Source organism: Balaenoptera ricei, chromosome 9 (assembly GCF_028023285.1).
Source record: "Balaenoptera ricei isolate mBalRic1 chromosome 9, mBalRic1.hap2, whole genome shotgun sequence".
In the NCBI taxonomy this organism is placed as follows: Eukaryota; Metazoa; Chordata; class Mammalia; order Artiodactyla; family Balaenopteridae; genus Balaenoptera; species Balaenoptera ricei.
This window is the reverse complement of record NC_082647.1, coordinates 98,111,767-98,132,027: the sequence shown is the minus strand read 5'-3', so window position 1 is coordinate 98,132,027 and position 20,261 is coordinate 98,111,767. Positions and strand designations below refer to the sequence as shown.

The following is a 20,261-nucleotide window of genomic DNA, read 5'->3' as shown; positions in this document are numbered from 1 at the left end:
AGTACTTCCTAGTTATCTAACAGCAAGTCTAGTCATAGATGCTATAAGTTTATGTTACAAATGTAATAAACATCTGGGTTTCTTTTTCAATGTCATATGGTCGAATTATACTGTAGGGCCCTTGGTCCACTTTGCACTTTATGAGCAATCTCATTGGTGCTTTACAGCAAGTTCAAGTTGAGATTTCGGTGGTTTGTCATTCTCTTTGTGTCACAGGAGAACCTGCCAGGGCCACAGGACTAGATGGTGACAGAAGTAGACAAAGAACCTTAGTTCTTTACTCTTTTACTTCATCAAACTATCAAATATATCAAACCTCCCTTAGAGATAATGCACTTTAGTTATAGGCACAAATGATATAATTATTATCTAAGATGGATTAAACTAAATGGAGGAGAATTTAGGCCAGATGTCCCTTTTTCTTTAAGCAGATTGTTCTCAGTACAATAAATGTTACTAACCATGATTCTACAGTATGTATAGTATACTGTAATTGTATATGTGAGTTTAAATCAGGAATCTGGTGTTAAAAGTGCATGTCCTGCCACGTTTTAAGAACATAAAGAAAAAGAGAGAGCATATGCGGGTCGCTTTTAAACAAATGGCTTGATCTTTATCTACACACATACTGTTTATCTGATAGTTTGCACAAATGGATATTTCTTTAAGATCACACACAAATAAGACCAATGAAATGAAGCTTAAGTTTCATTTAAACAGAAAGCACTGACAATATATTAGTATTGCCTAAGAGGAACTCCATACTCACCCACTTGGGATGGACTTAACAATGCCAGCGTTATAGTTTTTTTCCAGGTCAACTCCATATGAAATGGCAGTAGCTATTATTGTCTGAAATAAAACAAAAGAGGTTAAAAAAAAAGTCCATTTGTTTTAACAATTCCTTTCTTATCAAACTAATTAATGCTGAATTTTCTAATTACACATTCTACTTACCACAATCACTTCTATAGGAATAGGGACTGGGATTTTGTGTTTAAATCGATCATTTAATTCCTTAACTGCCATACAGATGATAATGGTGAGTAATCCAGCAATGAAATCAGCAAGATTAGTGTTACCAATATTTTGAAAAATCTCAATTAGAGTCTGTAAAAAGAAATTTTTTTATATACTTCCCATATGAAAAATCATATCATCATCAAAGAGCACTTAATTTCATGTAAAATTATAAAAATGTGTTGGTTAATATACAGACCATTGACATCCAATCTTTGCAATATATATACCACGTTATTAATGATGGTTAACTTGAAGTGGTAAAAGTATGGGTGATTTCTGTTTTCTTATTTTTGCTTATCTGTATTTTTTACAATAAGAATGGGATATTTTAAAAGAAAATATATCATTATATACTGTCTTTTGCTTGCAGAAGGGCTTTAAAAGTTTATAGCTTAAGTGGTTTTACAGGTGCTATTAAGTGACCTAATTTTCACCATGTTGATATGTATTATTGAGATTAAAAACTGATAAACCAAAAGTCCCAGATAACCAAAATTTAGGTAAAGCTCTTCACTAAACCTGAATGATACAGGTGAGAATAAAAATCCCTAAAATTCTTCATATGTAGATACATACGGACTAATCCATTCTTTTTTTTTTTTTTTTTTTTTAAAGCACTTTTCTTTTTTATAGCTACTTTATTTATTTATTTATTTATTTTATTTTTGGCTGTGTTGGGTCTTCGGTTCATGCGAGGGCTTTCTCTAGTTGAGGCAAGTGGGGGCCACTCTTCACCGCGGTGCGGGGACCGCTCTTCATCGCGGTGCGCGGGCCTTTCACTATCGCGGCCCCTCCCGTCGCGGGGCACAGGCTCCAGACGCGCAGGCTCAGTAGTTGTGGCTCACGGGCCCAGCTGCTCCGTGGCATGTGGGATCTTCCCAGACCAGGGCTCGAACCCGTGTCCCCTGCATTAGCAGGCAGATTCTCAACCACTGCGCCACCAGGGAAGCCCTAATCCATTCTTTATGGCAAAGAAAAGCTATTGAATTGATATATAGGTCAAGTATAAATTTTTGGAAATTAATTTGGTACTTAGTTCAAACTTGAACTAAGGTGACTTAAATAAAACTAACTCTTTCCAAGTGGACAGACAAGACAGCTCAAGAAAAACTAGTTTTGTTTTGTAAATAGGAGGTTTCTGGGAATCAAGGGAGATTAGCAAGGAAGAATCCCGGAGGAGAACACTAATATCTTTGTTATAGGAACTTCAGTCCTGTAGAAGGCATGACTTTAGAAGGTATTCCTCAATTCTTCGAGACGACTAATCTCCCAGTGAAGGTTACCTTTCTTTGAATGAGTCCCTTTATAGATATATTTTTATATGAAGATAAAATATTACTTAAAATAATTATAACAACAATCTGGTAACAGTTATGCATAGTGCTCACTGAGTAATGTAGGAGTCATCTTGCCAGCAACCTCCACCTCTTTGGAAAACATTCAAGAGTAAGGGAATGAGAGGAGAAGCTACTGTGCAAGCAAAATACATGCCACCAAGTGCTTGAACAAGAGTTCGAGAATCTGACTTGTAGGAAGCCTCTTGGACTTTCACTGCCTATTTTTGCCCTTGCTTTAAACACAATACTAGCACATTTACTTTGTCTGCTTTCCAGAGTCAGTAAAAATTGCTAGAGGCAGATACATTGATAGTAACAAGATGACGCAAGTGATAGCAGGGTGAAAAAGGAAAAAAAACAAAAAACAAAAAAAAACTACTACCACAAGCAGACACAACTCAAGAATTTAAGGCATTTACCATAGCAGTAAACAGCCCTACACAACTCAGAGTCTTGAAGGTATTGCTGTCTGGCCCTTTACATAATCAGTTTTCTGATGATGACCGTGATTAATTCATGAGCTAGATATAATACTTCAATTAATTGTCTATACAATAAAGGTTTACTCTCAACGCAAGATGGAAATATTCAAACTTAAGAACAATCAGAATACCTATCCCAATCCTAAAAACTTTCACCTTAACAAAAGTGATCACTACAGGATTGCCATGTAATCTTTGAGAGTCACTTAGACCTTTGAAGAAAAAGCACCTGTGGTGTATTAAAAATGTAATATGAGTTGCAAAAACCAAGATCAGTTTATATTACACAATTGCATCAAACAAGGCATATGAATATATTAATTGCCTATACTGAGTAGCTATTCAGAATCTTTTTTTTAATTTTTATTTTATATTGGAGTATAGATGATTTTATTCAGAATCTCTTATGAAAAGTTCTACAATAGAAAGCTTAATCTATGTGGAAATAAAATTCACCCATATAAACTGAAGTAGTCAGATTGTACTCAAAGATATAGAAATGAGACTTTAAGAAAGCACTGTAAAGTAATTCCAATTTAGTTTACTATTAAAGTACTTACTAAAATGTGTTTAAAATATGGATATACTTATGATTCCATATTTCAACCTAGTATTCTGACCAGTTCAAATCAAGGTAATGAAACTTTTCAGAATGGGTGATATTTTACTATATTTCCTACCATGCTTGGAGAATTTTAGAACCATTTCATTTACAGAATTTCTTCCTTCTGGGTATATGAAGCCTTAAGTTAAAAATTACACCTGATATTACATATGAGGAAATTCACTGGTTAACTTTTGGTGCCAAATTTATTTTAATTCATCTTATCTCTATGAATATAACAAATCCCTCATAATCAGCCCTTGCTGTCAGGCATTTCCTCCTACCAGAACTTCTGTTGCATATATAAGATCAACCCTTAAAATGTTACTTTCCTTTTATAATGGCTTCATTTTTACATATTGAAATAGATTCGAAGTAATGAATCTGATCAAACTTAGTGGCAGCTTTCAAAACTCTCACCATCTGGGCAGAACTTTTCCATGTGGTCTTCCTCCTCATTAGGGGAAGAAATGGGGAGGTAACGTCAATTTAGTCAGCAAGCAGAAAGGTTTCCCTTGTCTATTGAGACAAACCATTCAGAGTGAATGGTAGGAAAACATAACCACTTTGAAATGGACTGTGTGATTTACTTACATGATTGAGTAGTTACCTGGTAGCTTGAGTATTACTAATTCTGAATTCTGCCAATTTTCCTTTCTGCCTCTTGTACCCAGCATCTCTGGCATTTGTAAACAAGTTTCTATTTTTCTTTCTTTCCCAATATTTCCTCCTCCCATTACTTATATTCATTATTTCCCTTTTTTTTGGAGGGAGGAGCAGGCAGGCGATCCAGAGCACAAGCTTATAACAAAAGGGATGTTAACTACATTCCAGGGACAGCATCTTACAACAATCTTACAGTCTTTCCTGGAGGAATCCACAGCTGCCCTGCATGTGTTGAAGGATTCTTTCACGAATAATCGCAACTGGTAATATCATAAGCAGAATTCTCTGTTCAGGTACTGAGTGGCTCATTCAACCCTTATGCAATTATTTCCAGACCTGCTGATTCTTTTTTTTTTTTTTTTCCAGAGGAGCAAGCTTATATTCATCCTCAGACAAGAATGATTGAAGTATCTTTATCCAACTTGGCTGGCCTGGGAGGAATTGCTTGCAGAATTCTGTAATACATTCTAACCTGAGGCTTCAAGAATAATGTTCAACAGGATATAAGTCACATAATAGTTTAAAAACTATTTTTGACCTTGTTCTAGTGTTTCCTGGTTACTTTGCTCTCTGTTGAAAGTGGGGTTATTTGCAGCAAGCTTCATCTTAAACATAGTCCTAGGAGACCAGAAGGACTATTTCTGTCCCCTGTCTGCAGAAGTCCAGCAGCGGCCAGGGACCCAGGTCACCCATCGGCCTAGGCCTCCTGTGATCTGTGAGGATGCAGTCCTAGCGATGTTTACACGACGAGGTGAGCACACTCAGTCGGGGTGTCTTGGTGGATTCAGGAGTAAGTGGGTTTGTACAGGGAGGGAACAGTGCCTGGCACGTGGCAGGTTTCAATAAATACTTATTGAAAAGATGAACGGATGACAATGAAGGAATAAATGAATGAACAGGTAATGGAGAAAGTAGGAAAGCAAAAAAAAATATGGTGTGTAGGGACTGCAAAAGTGAGACAGCCTCTCAGAAAAAGACAGTCAGAAGGTCTCAAAGCAAACCAAGGTCTTGGTAGGAAAAAAATCAACAATGACAGAAATAATGATGAATGAAAAAACAGCTCCTAATAGGCTGGGTCCTTGGGAAGTGAACAGTAAGTTCCATGAGGTCTGATCATCATGATCATGAAAATAACAGTAATGAACTGAATTCTTACTATGAGCCTGGTATTGTACTAAGTGCTTTACACAAATTTTCATTTTTAATCCTCAGAATGCTAACAAGCAGCTACTCTCATTATTCCCATTTTACAGCTGAGAACACTGAGGCTTAGAAAAGTTAAATATGACATGCCCAGAATCACATGGGTCATAGGTGGTGGAACCAAGACTCCAACTCGAGTCTATTGAAGTTCAAAGTCTATGATCTTAATCACTATGTTAAACTGCCTCCTCTACCTAGTCCCACTGCCTAGCACAGTATCTGGCCTGGAATAGGCACTCGGTATGTCTGTTGAATGGACAGAGTAATGTGGGATTATGGCACTGCTGTGAACCTGAGCAAATTCCTGTCCACCTCACTAATTTTTAGATATGTATGCATGGCCTTACATCATTTTAGAAGCTAATACATGGGTCATTAAAGGACTCAAACTCATTCTTAACGCTGGCACATTGTATTTGCCTTGTATCATTCTCCCCAAGCTAGGGTGACATCATGTTACTATTACCACCATTTTTCAAGCATTGATAACATGCTTTATACAGAACATACATTTAGATCCAAGAACTTTTTCACATCTAATTAGTGTGATCTACATTCTTCTTTTGCATCTCTTTTGCATGTTGAATCATCTCTGAATCTAATGTTCCTCTTCATCTATAATTGCTGAGACATTTACATTATGCATTTTATGGACTCTCACAGTTAAAAAGGGCTTTAGAGATACATGTCCAATCATTTCACTTTATAAATAAAACAGAAAAGAAGCTTTGAGATGTGAAATAATAATTTCAAAATAACTGTTTTTTTTGAGTACTTGTTATATGCCAGCCCCTAGGCCAAGTGCTTCTCATATATCCTTATTTAACTTAATTGGTAGGTATTACTACCAACTCCATTTTGCGGAGTAGGAAGTTGAGGCATGGTGATTTGCTCATGTAATAGTGCAAATAATAAATAGTAGGGTCAGGATATGAATCCCGTTCATCCAAACTGAGCTTTCAGCCACTGTCCTATACCACGTGTCCAAGGTCACTTAGCTTAGCAGAGGCAAAATTGCGAATGGGGTTCAAGTCTGCTGCCTCCCAGGCCAGTCTTCACTGTAGCACTTTGTTTTCGTTACTATTTTTAAGAGCAATAATACTTCTGAAACCATTTTGATCAACTGAGAACAATGTTTTGCAAAATCTGCCTTTTTCAATGTCACCCCTGATTCTACTGCTTCTTTCAGAGAAGAATGTTTTCAGTGGCTCCCAAAGTATGGCACGGAGGAACGTACACTCTCCAGACTCAAGTTCAAGAGGAAAAGTGAGCCATCCCTGGATTAAGAAGCACCACTTACATAGATAATGGAGAGAATTCCATTATAGTTTTTGGTTGAAACATTGAGGACAATCTTTAGCTGTGAGACCAACACTTGGAAGGCAGCAGCTGTTGTGAATCCACCAACCAAAGGATCTGCCAGGTACCTCACTATGAATCCAATCTGCAAACCTCCAAATATCAACTAGAACAAGAAGAAGGAAAGAAAAATTAAATGTTTGCCTGGGAGAAGTATCAACCCTTTTGAACTATTAATGAATTAAACTTAACACCAATTAAAACTCTGGTAGCCTGCCGATAACACAAAAATACTTGTAGGAAAGAAATCTGAATTTCTTAATGCCCTCTCTCCTCCACCACTCTAAAATTTGAAAACCATGTGTAGTACGAACCTTAAAGTATTTCTAGATATGTAATAAGAAAAGAAAAATTCATGTAGCTTATTTCTGTGACTTGCAGTTTCCATGGCTCTGCTCACCAGAACATTTTTTTCTCTTTGTGGGTTCTGGCACATTTCCCTTCTCTTATTCTCATTTGAATCACACATGTTCTTCTGCCTTTTTTTTTTCTGTCTCTGACTTTGATGATTAAGTGAGCCTTAATAAGTGGGGGCTTGCTGATTATTTTAGCACCTGACCTAAAACAATATAACTTAAAAAATAACTTTGAGGGGTCGGTAAATTGATTTGTTTTGCTTTTAAATGAATCTTTGAGTCCACATGCTTTACAGTTAATTCTTTCAAATACAAATCATGCCAATCTATATATTCCTTGTAAGCCCATTACCTGTATGATTCCAACCAAAAGAGTAAGGGTGCTCGCAATCAATACTCTTGCTGCATCTCTAGCTGCAGAGTCTATCATGGTGGTATTCAGTGTAGTTCCATTACTGCTGGATACGAGAAAGTGTTCGTCGGGGGCCATGCTCAGAACAACAGATCCCACCATTAAACTGACCACTGGGAAAGGTCCTGGGGAAAAAAAGTCTCTTATCAATTAATAATTATTAATCATTTGTAAATCAACTATACCTCCATAAAAAACTTTAAAAAATTATTATTATTAATTGCAAATATTTAGGCTCAACATGTCTACGTAGGATTAGAAAGATGTGTGAAGTAATTAGCTGTGATTGGGAAAATACTGTTTGTTCACCAAAAAAAGCTAAAAAGTAGATGCTTCAAGGCATTCATGACCCAGAAATGAGCAAGAGAGACATGTAGGTGGGTCATTGTAATACAGCTTTCAGGCTGCTTTGTAAGTACACAGGTAGGGTGTCTAACCTATCTGTGTGTGATCTTCATGTATCTGGGTGGGGACATGGGGGGGTGGAGGGAGGAGTTGTCAAGAAAGGTTTCCTGGCAGAAATGGCATACTAGCTGAGTCATTACTTGTTCCATCTTATTTTTATTCCATGTAAGTTCATTTCCTAGAGCATCCAACATCCTGATCTCTGTGGAGATAAGGACCTTGATCAATATCACTTGATCAAAATTAGGTTAAAGAAATAGCAAAGGGCGTATAGAGTTTCTCTTTTTCTCTTTCCAAGACAAATTTTTTCATATCAAATGCCAGTCTGTAAGATTCTACGTTTCAAAAGTACTTTTCTTTCAGCAGCTGCTCCATTCACTACTGATGTTTTTATCCATGATGATGATGATCCTATCCTTTGATCATGGAAGGCTTTAACAGCTGGGAGGGCTCAGTACCAAAATCCAGTAACCCGGAGTGTCTAAATGTATAGAACACCAAAGAGAAAAAAATCAGCTTCTGTGTTCCTCACCTCGTCATGCATTTGATTCTGATCTACTCTCCCAGGTGAGAAAGTTCTTTTAGTCAATAACCTCATTCTGATCTCCTTTTATAGACAAGGCAATATGCCAGACACTGGGGGAAATACAACGAAGGATAAGGATATGGGTTGGGGATATAGTAGTAGATGGCTGCATTTGTTTCAAAAGGATTGCCCAGGTAGACATGTCTAGCCAGCAGATGGATGTAGGCGAAAAGTTATCTCAAGTGTAAATGTCAACGTTGCAAAATAGCATTAAAACACTCATTTACTAGAACATTTTAGCAGAAGAAAATTCAAATTTTAGGAAGTTCAGGAAATAAATCTATTTTGGGCCATACCAAGAAGGACAGCCAAGCTCAGTTTCTAAATTGTTTTGGCATGATTTTGCCAGTCTTCCAATATTAGTGACTTAAAATAAGTATGCTCTTTAATAAGACAATGAATATGTATTTGATGAACATAATTTAGTAAAAGCTAAGTTAATCTAGTAAAATAGCAGGTTCAGAACCTCTTGAAGATTTTCTTTCCCTTGTCATTTTTTATTTTAGAACACTTCCTAAATATAGAGTCAAACTTATTATATTTTTGAAAAGCAAAACATGCTAAGATTTGAAGGTAGGCTACAATTTTTTAACAATCTTTCAATTTTCTCCTCTTCATTAAAAAAAAGGGAATTAAGTGTAAAGCTTACACTTTACACTTAAGAACCATTGCATCATTGAATAGGAAAAGCGGGCAAAACACTGATGCCCTATCTCCCTAGAAAACATTAACAAAGATATGGAAGCAGAACACACATAATATAGCCCAAACACGTTAAATGTGAACAGATAGAATTGTATATGCTTATAATTACCAACTGAGATGTGTCTTGATGTTCCGAAGATAAAGTATGTCAGGATAGGAAAAAAAGCAGAGTAGAGACCATATCCAACAGGAACAGCAGCTAGTAGAGCGTACGCCATGCCTGAAAGTACATCCAAAATGATCAAATTCAGAAACAAAAGTTATGCTTTATGTCTACTGAACAGAGAAAGGCCTTTTCATAGATCTCTTCAACTTACAGCTCATCCTGAGTGATTTCCTTACTATGCTAGGATGCAGAACATGATTCAAATCAGCTGGGATAATGATTGCAGCTCACATATCACCTGCTCAAAGGAGCGGACTCAACTGATCAGTAGTTCAATCATCAGGTGAGTGGAAAAAGAAAGTCAAGTCAGTTGTTGATTAAAAACTTGATCAATTCAGTTCAAAGGCTCAGGCTGGGTTTGTCTGAATTCAGTGTTTCAGTGTTGTGAGGAACACAGTCATTGTTGCCCTGCCCTTTCTCCTTTCTTGTGGGGGAACAGAAGTTAGATCCAAACAAAGAAAAAAATCTGACCTTTGTACATAACATAGGCTCTCCACTAAGAAATCAACACCTTCGCTAGGCTATCCCAAGTGGCTTCTGGGTCCATGAATGTCACACTGTATGGAGAAATCTCAACCTTTCTGTGTACATGGCAGTGGAAGACAATAATGCGTTGGCTTTTTGTTTGTTTGTTTGCTTTTTGCCTTAAACAACAAACATCTATTTCTCACAGTTCTGAAGACTGAGAGCTTCAAGATCAAAGTACCAGCAGTTTCAGTGTCTGGTGAGGGCTCTCTTTCTGGTTTGCAGATGGCTGCCTTCTTGTTGTATCCTCACATGGCACAGAGAGAGTGAGCTCTGGGCTCTTCCTCTTTTTATAAGGGGACTCTACCTGATTACCTCCCAAAGGCTCCCACCTCCAAATATTATCACACTGGGGATTAAGGCTTCAAGATAAGAATTTTGGAGGAACACAAACATTCAGTCCATAGCACTTTCCTTCTCCTGTGGGTTTTTTTTTGATTAAATACTTCTTAGGTAGTCAGCACATCTTACTCTGTATTACCTCCCTACATTTTACTCACTCACAGTGAGAGAAAATCAAGCCCTTTGACCTTTGGGTCATTAATAAAGGATTACATTTATAACAGTAAAAAAAAAAAGTGGCAACAACGTAAATATCTTGGCCTCTGAGTGCCCAAAATTATTTATTGAATGAATGTCTCAAAACAGGGAAGTGGTTAACTAAATTATACTGTAATTCTATGAAATGAAGTTGATGTGCTGCATAGAAATAATTTACTACTAATAATTTACCTATCTCTAGTACAATAAAGTGCATATAAGAAATAAGTGAGAAAAGGCAGGATTCAAAATAGTGATCAGGGAATTCCCTGGTGGTCCAGTGGTTAGGACTTGGCACTTTCACTGCCATGGCCCAGGTTCAATCCCTGGTCGGGGAACTAAGATCCCACAAGTGAGTGGCGCAGCTAAAAAAAAAAAAAAACACACAAAATAGTGATCAGTTTAAAAATAGGAAAAGATTTAACAGAATTCAGGTATGCAAAGACTATAATATAATAAACACCCATGTACCCAGCCTCTAGCTTAAGAAATAAATTATTGCCAGTACAGTTGAAACTCTCTATATACTCTTTCTCATTCACATCGTCTTTCCTCCCTCCACCCTCAGGAATCAACCACTATCTTGAATTTAGTGCTTATCATTCTCAGACATTTCTTTATACCTTTACATAGATATGCATTTATGTGTCTAGTAGGATATTTACTAAAATATGGGTTTAGTGGGTTATCTATATGCTAGGATCAAAGGAGACTTCTCATTTGTTGAAGAGGTATTTTTTTCGTGTTCCTTATATGTATTTTCTGGTTTCCCACAATAAACATTCATTCATTCAGCAACTATTGATTGTGTACCCTCCACGTGCCAGGCACTGTTCTAGGTTTGGGGGAATATGGGAGTGGACAAAACAAAGTCTCTGCCCTTAGAGAGTTTGCATTCTAGAAAAATCTGTATTACTGATGCAAATGTTTTCATATATAAATTACAACAAGGAATTGCAATAAACACTCATCCCAAGAGCATAGAGTAGAAAGGTGAGGCCACAAAGGGAAGACAAGAAAAGGAGCAAAAACAAAAGCAAAAAAAAAAAAAATTTTTTTTAAATATTCAAAAATAAAAGAAGGAGCAAGGAATGAAAACAACCTATTTCCTATGTATTTTTTTCAAGTCTTTCTCAAACTTCCACTTGCCTAAACTGGGCTCTGCAGTCCTTACAGGCCTGGAAAATGGGGGCTTTTTCAGTTTTCACATAGTATCCTATTTCGGGACAACTGCTACTCAGATATACTGTAATCATATTATAAGGGAATTTGGTACAACAGTTTTGAAATTATATAATTTGTAAAGAAATCTAAGCCATTGATTTAAACTATGGAATCTCTTGTGTTGGCACCCTTCCTGTGTAGGATCGTGGCATGTATTGATAAAGGTGGTGCTAGCAAACATTTGGAAGCATCTAGAAGGCAAAAGTATCCATAGAAAGTAGAGAGCAGGTTCCCCATAGGTACGAACAAAAATAGCACTAAAAGGGCTGCATTGATTTCTTGCTGCCTAGTGGGAACTTTTTTGTTAATAATAAAAGTAAAAAAGATCCCATGATCCTTAGCATTTCTGGCTTCTCAGTAACTCCGATGAGTTTTTCCCCACCCCTCAGCTGCCCAGCCAGAGATTATATTGGTTATATCATGGACTTTGCCGTCCCTAGAAACTGCAGCACCACCTCTGAAATCTCAACGTTGAGCCTCCTGCTCTCCACCTACAGCCACCTAGCCTCTCCGCTCACCTACTCCAGAATCCTTACTGCAACATTTCTTTGTCCTCAGGAGGCTTCTAATCCATGAGTGGATCCACTATCCTTGGTACCCCCTCATCTTCACTTGCCTCCTTGTCCATAGAATTTTCAGAAATACTCTGAACTTCCTGGCTTCACTCTCTCTCTCCTTCCCCTGTCTTCTCTGGTAAAGCCCCAGTCTGGCCAAACCCAAGCATCACCCTATTCCATGCCAGGATTCAAGCAGCTGGATAACTGAACTAAAGTTCTCTACATTTGGGCTGGCCAGTTTCACATAAATTTCATGATCGCAAGCCCCAGATGGGAACTCCAAACTGCCTGGCCATCCAATTTCATTTCCTCAGGAAGTGTGCTTTTCCTCACCCCAAGATAGCTACTCAGACTTCCCCTACTTCTCTCAAACTCCCCATCCCCCTTCTCTATACAGACACTGTTTAGAGATGAATCCTAGACTTCATCCAAAACAGGGACTCCATGAGATGCCTATTGGCTTTTTACCAAAATTTACAATCTCTCTGCATCTGCACAGTTTTGTCTGTTTTTCTCCTTTGAAAATGGAGGAAAAATACCCCACCTATCTTTAAGGAGCAGCCCTCCCACTTCTATCCTTGAACTGATCTACACTTGCCCCTTCTTGTCACTTTTACTTGTTTCTCCTCTACCTCATGGACCACAGATCTCATGGTCCACTGGGTCACATCTGTGTTCTAGTACCTCCTATACTAAAAGAAAAATAAATCCTCCCATCACTTTATCTTTGCCTTTTATGCCTCTGGTTACAGCCATTTCTCTACTCTGCTTCACAGCAAACCTTCTTAAAAGTACTGTCTGTGTTCCATCACCAAGAGCATTCCACACTACAGACCCCTCTATCCTTTAAAAAAAAAAAAAAGAAAGAAAGAAAGAAAAGAAAACAACTCCTCTCTTGGCTTCTGACCTCACATTCCTCAGATTGTTCTTTTTCTCTAACTTCCTGAGCCTAACCTCCTCATGTTTCTTTGTGGTCCCTCCTCATCTCCCCGACCTTTAAGTACTCCAGCCCTGTTCTCCTCCCCATCTGCCCTTTCTCCCTAGGTAGTTTCAGGCATTCCCACTCCTTTAAATATCACCTCCAAAGTGGTGCTTTCTGGACTTTTATGTCTAGCCCAGACCCCTCCAATGACCTTCACACTTCTAGTATCTCCAACTCCATATTTGGCCTCTCAAATGTGGCATGTCCAAAAGGAAATGCTTGGTTTTCCATCCCAATCCTGCTCCTCAGCCAGTTCCAATCCATCAGTATATTATCTGTGATTCCTGCTCCAAAATACATTTCAGGGGACTTCCCTGGTGGTACAGTGGTTAAGACTTCTCACTTCCAGCGCAGGGGTTCAATCCCTGGTCGGGGAACTAAGATCCACATGCCTTGCGGTGCAGCCAAAATATATATATATTTATTTCAGATCTGTGCAGCTCTCTCTAATCTCCTGCTTGATTGGCTTCAAGCCGAACCATCTATCCTCAGGGCTGGGACTGGGGAGAGGCAAGCAAGCAAGCGAAGTGCCTGGGGCGCATTATTGAAGAAGGCCCCCAGAGAGTGACTCATTTACCGCATCTTAATCCTGGCCCTGTCTAACCTTATCTCCTCCTGTTCACTCCCCCCAGCCCGCCCCCTCCTCCACCCACACTGGAATTCTTCCCGTTCCTCCCTTGAAAATACTATGCTCTTTTTGACCTCAGGGACTTTGCACCTGTGCCTGGTACACTCTTCTTTCTGCTCCTTACACGGCTGTCTCCTTCCCATCCTCCTGACCCTGATTAAATTTCACCCCCTCAGGAAGCCTTCCTTGACCATTCTAACTAAAATAAACACTCCATCCCCAAATTCATCCCTATTCAAGCCTATTTAATCCACCATAATAGATATCACAATCTGTAATTATTTTTCTGTTTATCTGCTTATTTAATTCCTCTGTCTCCCACTTAAAATGAGCTCCATGAGGTCAGTACCCACATATGCCTGTCAGTAAACCACTGAATCCCCATGGCTGGTCTACATATATTATTAGATGAATGAATGATGATGAATGATGAATGAACATATGAATGAACCAGGTTGACCTCTCAGAAATTCACCTTACAAAGATAACTTCATAGAGATAATGTTTCTGGAAAGCGTATCAGTCATAAAGTGAGGAACTGCATCGTTTATAAATTAAGATCCTAGGAATTAGACTATTAGACAAATTAGACAAATCCCAGCTCTACCACTTACCAGCTCCATGACCTTGGACAGGATGCTTAATAAATGAAACTAAAACTAAAGTTAATTCTTATAATATACTTGTCTATGAACACTTGGGGGACACAGCTTGAAATAGTATTTTTCATACATAAAGATGATTCATTATCAGGAATGCAATTCAGTCCTCTTTAGTAAATGTTTACAGGGCCACCTATTTTGTGCCAGTCTCATGCTAGGCACTGGCTAAACAAATATGAATTAGACAGTTCCTGTCCCCCAGGAGCCACAGGGCATTGCCATGCCACAGCTATTAGAGTCCACTGTGTACACAGCACTTGGCATCATTTAACGTATGAACCGCACCGCTCCATCCAACTCTCCCATCCACCTTTGTGATTGAAAACATGGTTGACCAGGCTGTGGCTCCGCACTGGGGCCACAGAACATCTTCCTTCTCTGTGGGCATCTCCCTGGCCTGCTCTGAATAATCCTGAGAGCTCTATAGGCAAATTTTGGCTCATGGCATTGCTCAACCACTATTACTAACTTCTGAAATAGCCATCTCTCTACACACATTTCTACCCCACCCTACTTCCCATCACTTGGCAAACTGAGACTTAACCTTCAGGGAAACAGCTCTGATGACTCCTCCTCTAGGAAGCCATTCCCAGTCTCCGAAGGCTGGGTTGAGTGCCCATGTGTGCACTCCCTTCCCAAGCAATGTTACCCCTGCTACGGTTGGTCCTTCCATTGAATTGTTATCTTTCTCCTCATTGGACTATGAGCTCCTTGAAAGCAGGTGGTGCATCTTATTCATGTCAGAATACCTAGTGCCTGGCACCTACTAGATACTCCATAAAATGGTAATAAATAAATGAGATTTCTGTTTTCATGGTCCAGAAGCTTTGTAGAGTTGAGGTGAGGGCAGAAGCAAGATGATGGGGGTGGAGGACAAAGGAGAATGCCCATAATGCTATTCACCAGCTATGCAATAGATTTCCAAGATGTTCATGGAAATGCGGCATAAAGGCAGTTTAAAAAATGTCCTGTGTTGGGAAATTTTGCCAGAAGATTAAAATACGGGGATGGATTTAAAAGGGGGAGGGGGAGGTAAGGGGAGAAAAAGCCACTTACGTGTAGTCCAGGCTAAAATACGTCCTTCCCTTTCCCTTAAGTCAGTTTCAAACTGCAGGTCAAGACCATGTATGCAATGTAAGATAATTTAACGGGCTACAATCATCATTTAAAAAATATAAGCAGAATAGAATAGGACAGAATAGAAAATATCAGAGTGTATCACCTGTAGTGAGGGTAAATACTATTTCACAAAACTTGAGATATGTGTGTATAGATCATGATGTAATACAGATTTCTTACTGTGAGTTCTGATCAGTGAAAATTGGGAAGCTGCTGCTTACGTGATAGGGCTCTACTTGGAGCCATGCAGCTAAAGAAGCAGCAGGGCTTCCCCCAAAGAGAACTCCAAGGAAGAGGAGAAAGAGGGGAATCTCACCACTAAGGGGCAGACTCTGGAGGAAAGATGAAGGCTGTGAAGGGTGAGCAAGCCTTTGTTGCAGACCCATGGGAGCGAGGGGAGAGTTAGGAACAGCTGCTGGAGACTGCAGTTCTCCATCACTTGGGAGCTAGTCCACCACCATCTTACCTTGCAGTGTCCCCACTAGCCCAGTACTAACTCCCGAAATGGTATCATTAAGCAGCCATTCCTTGATCCGGTATTTGGGGAGCCAGTCCAAGATGGGCAGGAGGGTCTTCAGCACACCAAGGGTTCTCTTTCTTGAACAACTGTCAAAAGGCAAGAAAACTGGACTTGCAATCCAATCTCCATCACAGCCCACTGCAAATCACAAAGTGCTTACCATGTCTTTGCCAAGAACTCTATTTACCCTTTTAAATGCACTGTACTAGAAAACACAGGATTAAGTGTTCCCTCCCCTCTCCCACCTTCTTAATCCTCTGAGAAAATATCCCTAAACAAGAACCCATTTTCTGGTCCAGCCCCAGACTGATCAATGTGGAGTCTTTAAATGGAGATTAATTTTTGGACTTCTAACCCAGGCACTTTCTTCTTCTTCTCTTTTTCTTTCAAGAAACATAAACAAACTCTGTATATTTTGGCAATAGGAGCATGGAGCCAGTTTTTACAACTCTTAACATGATGAATCTATACCTTGCTGCACCTTGCTATCTAGATTTTAAAATTCAACAACCTATAGGTAAAAGAAGAAACATATTAAAAGTAGGTGAACACTATTTGACTCCTGATTCAAATAAATTATTTTAAAAAGTATATTTATGAGACAATTTAAAAGTTTTGACTTAAGTTTTTATATTAAGGAATTTTTTAATTTTTGTGTGTGATAATGGAATTGTGGTTGTTATTTTTTAAGAGTCCCTAAAGATATATACAGACAAAACAAAAAACAAAAAAACAAAAAGAAACACCATATGGGACTTACGTTTAAAAAAAAAAAAGTGGAGCGGGGCAAGTATATGGTGAAACAAGATTAACTTTGAGGTGATCATCTTTGAAGCTGGGTGATGGGTAAAAACATGGGAGGGGGTTCATTACACTACTATGCCTACTTTTGAATGTGTTTGAAATGTTTTATAATGAAAGGTTTTTTAACAGAAAGAAAATCTAGCAGCAGCTGATAGTTCCCTTTTTGTTTGTGATATCTACTTACGGGTGTCTCGTTTGGGTTTAAAGATTGATGGAGGTTCTTCTCGGGGGGCCCTACTGCCTGACAGTGGACAACTTGGAGCGCAACACGCTCTGTGTTCGCGCCTTCATTTCGTGTCTCTGAGTGGCATCCGTCCTAGACGAGTTTGGGGCTTTCAAGGATTCTTGGTCAGGTGACGGGTTACCCATCACCTCTCTGTAATCGAGCACCTTGCTCTCCCTCTCTCCTCAGCCTAGCCTTCACAAGAAGGCCGTAGGGACCCGCTGTACCCCAAGGCGCACTCCAGGTACCCTCAAGAGAGGAAAAGGAGATGCGGCTCCCCGAACACACCCTCTCCAAAGATGAGTTTCCGAGACTAGGGTCGATTCGGGCCGAGAATGATAGAGCCACCCTCCCAACGGGAAGGCCAGAGTCCGTGAGCTGACCGAAGCAGGGTCGACCCTGCAGGGCGGCGCGGCATCCCACACTCCGCCGCCGGGCACGCCCGCGGGTCGGCGCGCCCGGATTCCCGGCTTCACTGAGCCCCGCGCCCCGCCCGCCGCGGCTGCTACCTGCAGCCCTTGGCCAGGCTCTCCCGCAGCGTCTTGCGCTCCTGCAGGCGCCGCTCGTACTGCTGTTGGAAGGCGAGCTCGCTGTAGACCGGCCGCGACACCACGTAGCTGCAGCTGTACTCGGGGAGCGGCGGCGGCTCCAACCTGCCGCCCGGCGCTGCCATGACCTGCGAGGCGGAGGACGACGAGGAGGGAGGAGATGGAACGAGGGAAGAGAAGAGGAGGTGAAGACCGCCCGTTAGCCGCCCCCGGCCGGCCCCACCTGTTGCAGCCGATCCTCGAGAGCCTGCTCCGCGCGCTGCCGCCCTCTGCGCCCGGGCCCGCCGCCCCCGGGCGCGCACCTCCAGCCTGCAGGGGGCCCTGAGGACCTCTGGGTCCCGAGCCTGCACCTGCCGCCCGGCGCAACCGGACTCTAATAAGAGAGTGAGCCCGGCTCTGGGGGGCGGCGGGAACCCGACCCAGTCCCCTCAGATGGGCAGCCAGGGCGCTGTCCGCGTCCTGAAATCTCCCCAAACCCGGGCTGGGGCCCGCGGCGCGCAGGGGGCAGGAAGGGGGACCCTGTGAACGTCCCTCTCTCCCCGCACCCGACCCAGGGCGCAGCGCCAGGCGCGCCCTGGGAAAGAAGCACAACCCCCGGGGCCGGGCGTGGAACCCTCAGGCCATGCTCCTCTAGTCCCGAGGCTTCGCGCGCGCTGCAGGCAAATTCCAGCAGCCGGGCGCGCTCTCCCGGGGACAGAACTTTGGGCGGGTGGAGCAGGTCTCACCCCTCGGCCTGTTTCCCTAGCTTCTTTCTCGCACTCAGCTTCTCAGAAAGAAGGCTGTACTGTCCCCTGCCCGGCGGCTGTGTGTCCCCCCCCCCTCCCCACTAATCCCATCCCCAACCAGCGATGCCTCCCCGGGAGTTAAGCCACGGCGGGGTGGGGTGCGCTGCATCTTCAGCGACGATCTCACCTGCTCCGGCTCAAGTCCGGCCCGGAATGCCCCCGGGACAGCCGTTCCGCCGCCTTTATAGCGCTCGCAGAAGGCAGTGAGACGTTTTATTTATGGAGCAACAGAGACACCTTAGTCCAAAAGAGGGACACACAGGCAGCGGTCTTTTCCCCACCTATCCTACCGGGAAAAAAAAAGTCTACCCCTCCCGAATTCTTTCCCTTTCCCGAACCAGGAAGGCTAAGAATCTTACTGGCTGTCACCCAGAGGCCACCCGAATCCTCACTCGCGCCCTAATTACTAACGTGGGTTACGAGGTCAGGGGCGAGACAGCCCCTGGGGAATTTGTTACGGAGAGCAGAGCCCAGCATGGAAGAAGAGGTCAGCTATTGGCGGGGAACGCTGACCTTGACCCCTAGGTTGTATGAATCCGGAAGCTCCAAGGTCTGGCACGCGGCTCTCATACCAGGTGGAGAGGAGGAAAGGAGCAGTGGCCAGTTTTGCATTTAATAAGACTGGATTTCTAGAAAGTCTTTCTTTAGAAGTACCCAGTGGGTGGTGGTTATAGAGAGTTCATAATTTATTCATAAATCTTAGATACGAACTTTTCTGTGTTTGTGTGTATTTCACATCACAATAAAAATCAAGTGCCCAGGTGGCCCCTTTTCTTACCTGACTGACTCTTTGATTCTTTTGATGTTTCTTCTCGTTCATCTGAACAGTCAAGGAGGGAATAAACTGGACTAAACAGGAATCAAGACTAGAAGAGAGTGAGTGGGGAGCGGGATGTATCCTACCTAATCAATGTTTTGTCTTCTGCTGGGATGAGTCTTGCTAAAACCGACTAATACGGGTTAAGATGAAGGGAAGGAGAGTTTGGTAAACAGGAAGATTCTCTCCTGATTATCAGTAAATGCAGAAGACGCTCTAAAATATGGACCTTCTGGACACCAGCCTTCAGTTACCCAGTTGGAAAATTCAGACAGTGACCATTCTATAAGCAACAGGAAACAGAATCCTCACAGGAGAACCCTAGTGTAAATCCCCTGAAATTGTATTCAACATGGTGTGGTGGGCATGTGTGTGTTTTTCTGAGGGACGAATGAGTCAACAGCTTTCAGCAGATCTTCCAAAGCTTCCTTGACCATTATTAAGGTTAAGAACCCTTGAAGAAAGGACCTAAAAAGAAATCCAAGGACTTCCCTGGCCGTCCACTGCTTAAGACTGCGCTTTCAATTCAGGGGACACGGGTTCGATCCCTGGTTGGGGAATTAAGACCCCACATGCTGCGCAGCCAAAAAAAATAATCCAGGTCATGAAGTTTAGAACTTTTATCCATCTGCAGAAGAGAATACATACATATATATATATATGTAGTTCATATGTAGTTCTTAAAACTAAGGGGTTGTTTTCCCCCCAGGAGACATTTGGCAATGTCTAGACACATTTTTGGTTATCATACTGGGGGAATGCTACTGAGATGTAGCGGAAAGAGGCCAGGGATGCTACTAAACCTCCCACGATGAAGTTTTCAGTCCCTCTAAGTCTGTATGCTATTCGAATGTACATTTATTAATAAGTTGTTATGTGTACTAAATATATGCATCTCTCTCCATATATACACTACACTGAAATAGAGGCAAGTTTTTAAAAGTAGATTCTGAATGTCCCCACTTATCACACCCCCCCACACACCTTCAACGTCCAGTTAAAACAGTCTCAAGCATGAACAGT

The 20,261-nt window shown here is 41.3% G+C and overlaps 1 protein-coding gene and 1 non-coding gene across 2 annotated transcripts in view; one reads left to right on the top strand and one right to left on the bottom strand.

Moving 5' to 3' along the window:
• Nucleotides 1-17,761, bottom strand: part of SLC26A4 (solute carrier family 26 member 4) — a 47,364-nt gene extending 29,603 nt beyond the window's left edge. The window contains exons 1-7 of the mRNA XM_059932883.1: nt 17,598-17,761; nt 16,008-16,147; nt 9,248-9,358; nt 7,383-7,567; nt 6,616-6,780; nt 958-1,110; nt 770-852 (exon numbers count right to left, since the gene is read on the bottom strand). Of these exons, the coding sequence (XP_059788866.1) occupies nt 770-852; nt 958-1,110; nt 6,616-6,780; nt 7,383-7,567; nt 9,248-9,358; nt 16,008-16,147; nt 17,598-17,761 (1,001 nt within the window). The remainder of the gene's footprint in view (nt 1-769; nt 853-957; nt 1,111-6,615; nt 6,781-7,382; nt 7,568-9,247; nt 9,359-16,007; nt 16,148-17,597) is intronic.
• Nucleotides 10,636-10,707, top strand: TRNAE-UUC (transfer RNA glutamic acid (anticodon UUC)). The gene has a single exon. It is a non-coding gene; the product is annotated as a tRNA-Glu (tRNA).
• Nucleotides 17,762-20,261: the final 2,500 nt, after the last annotated feature.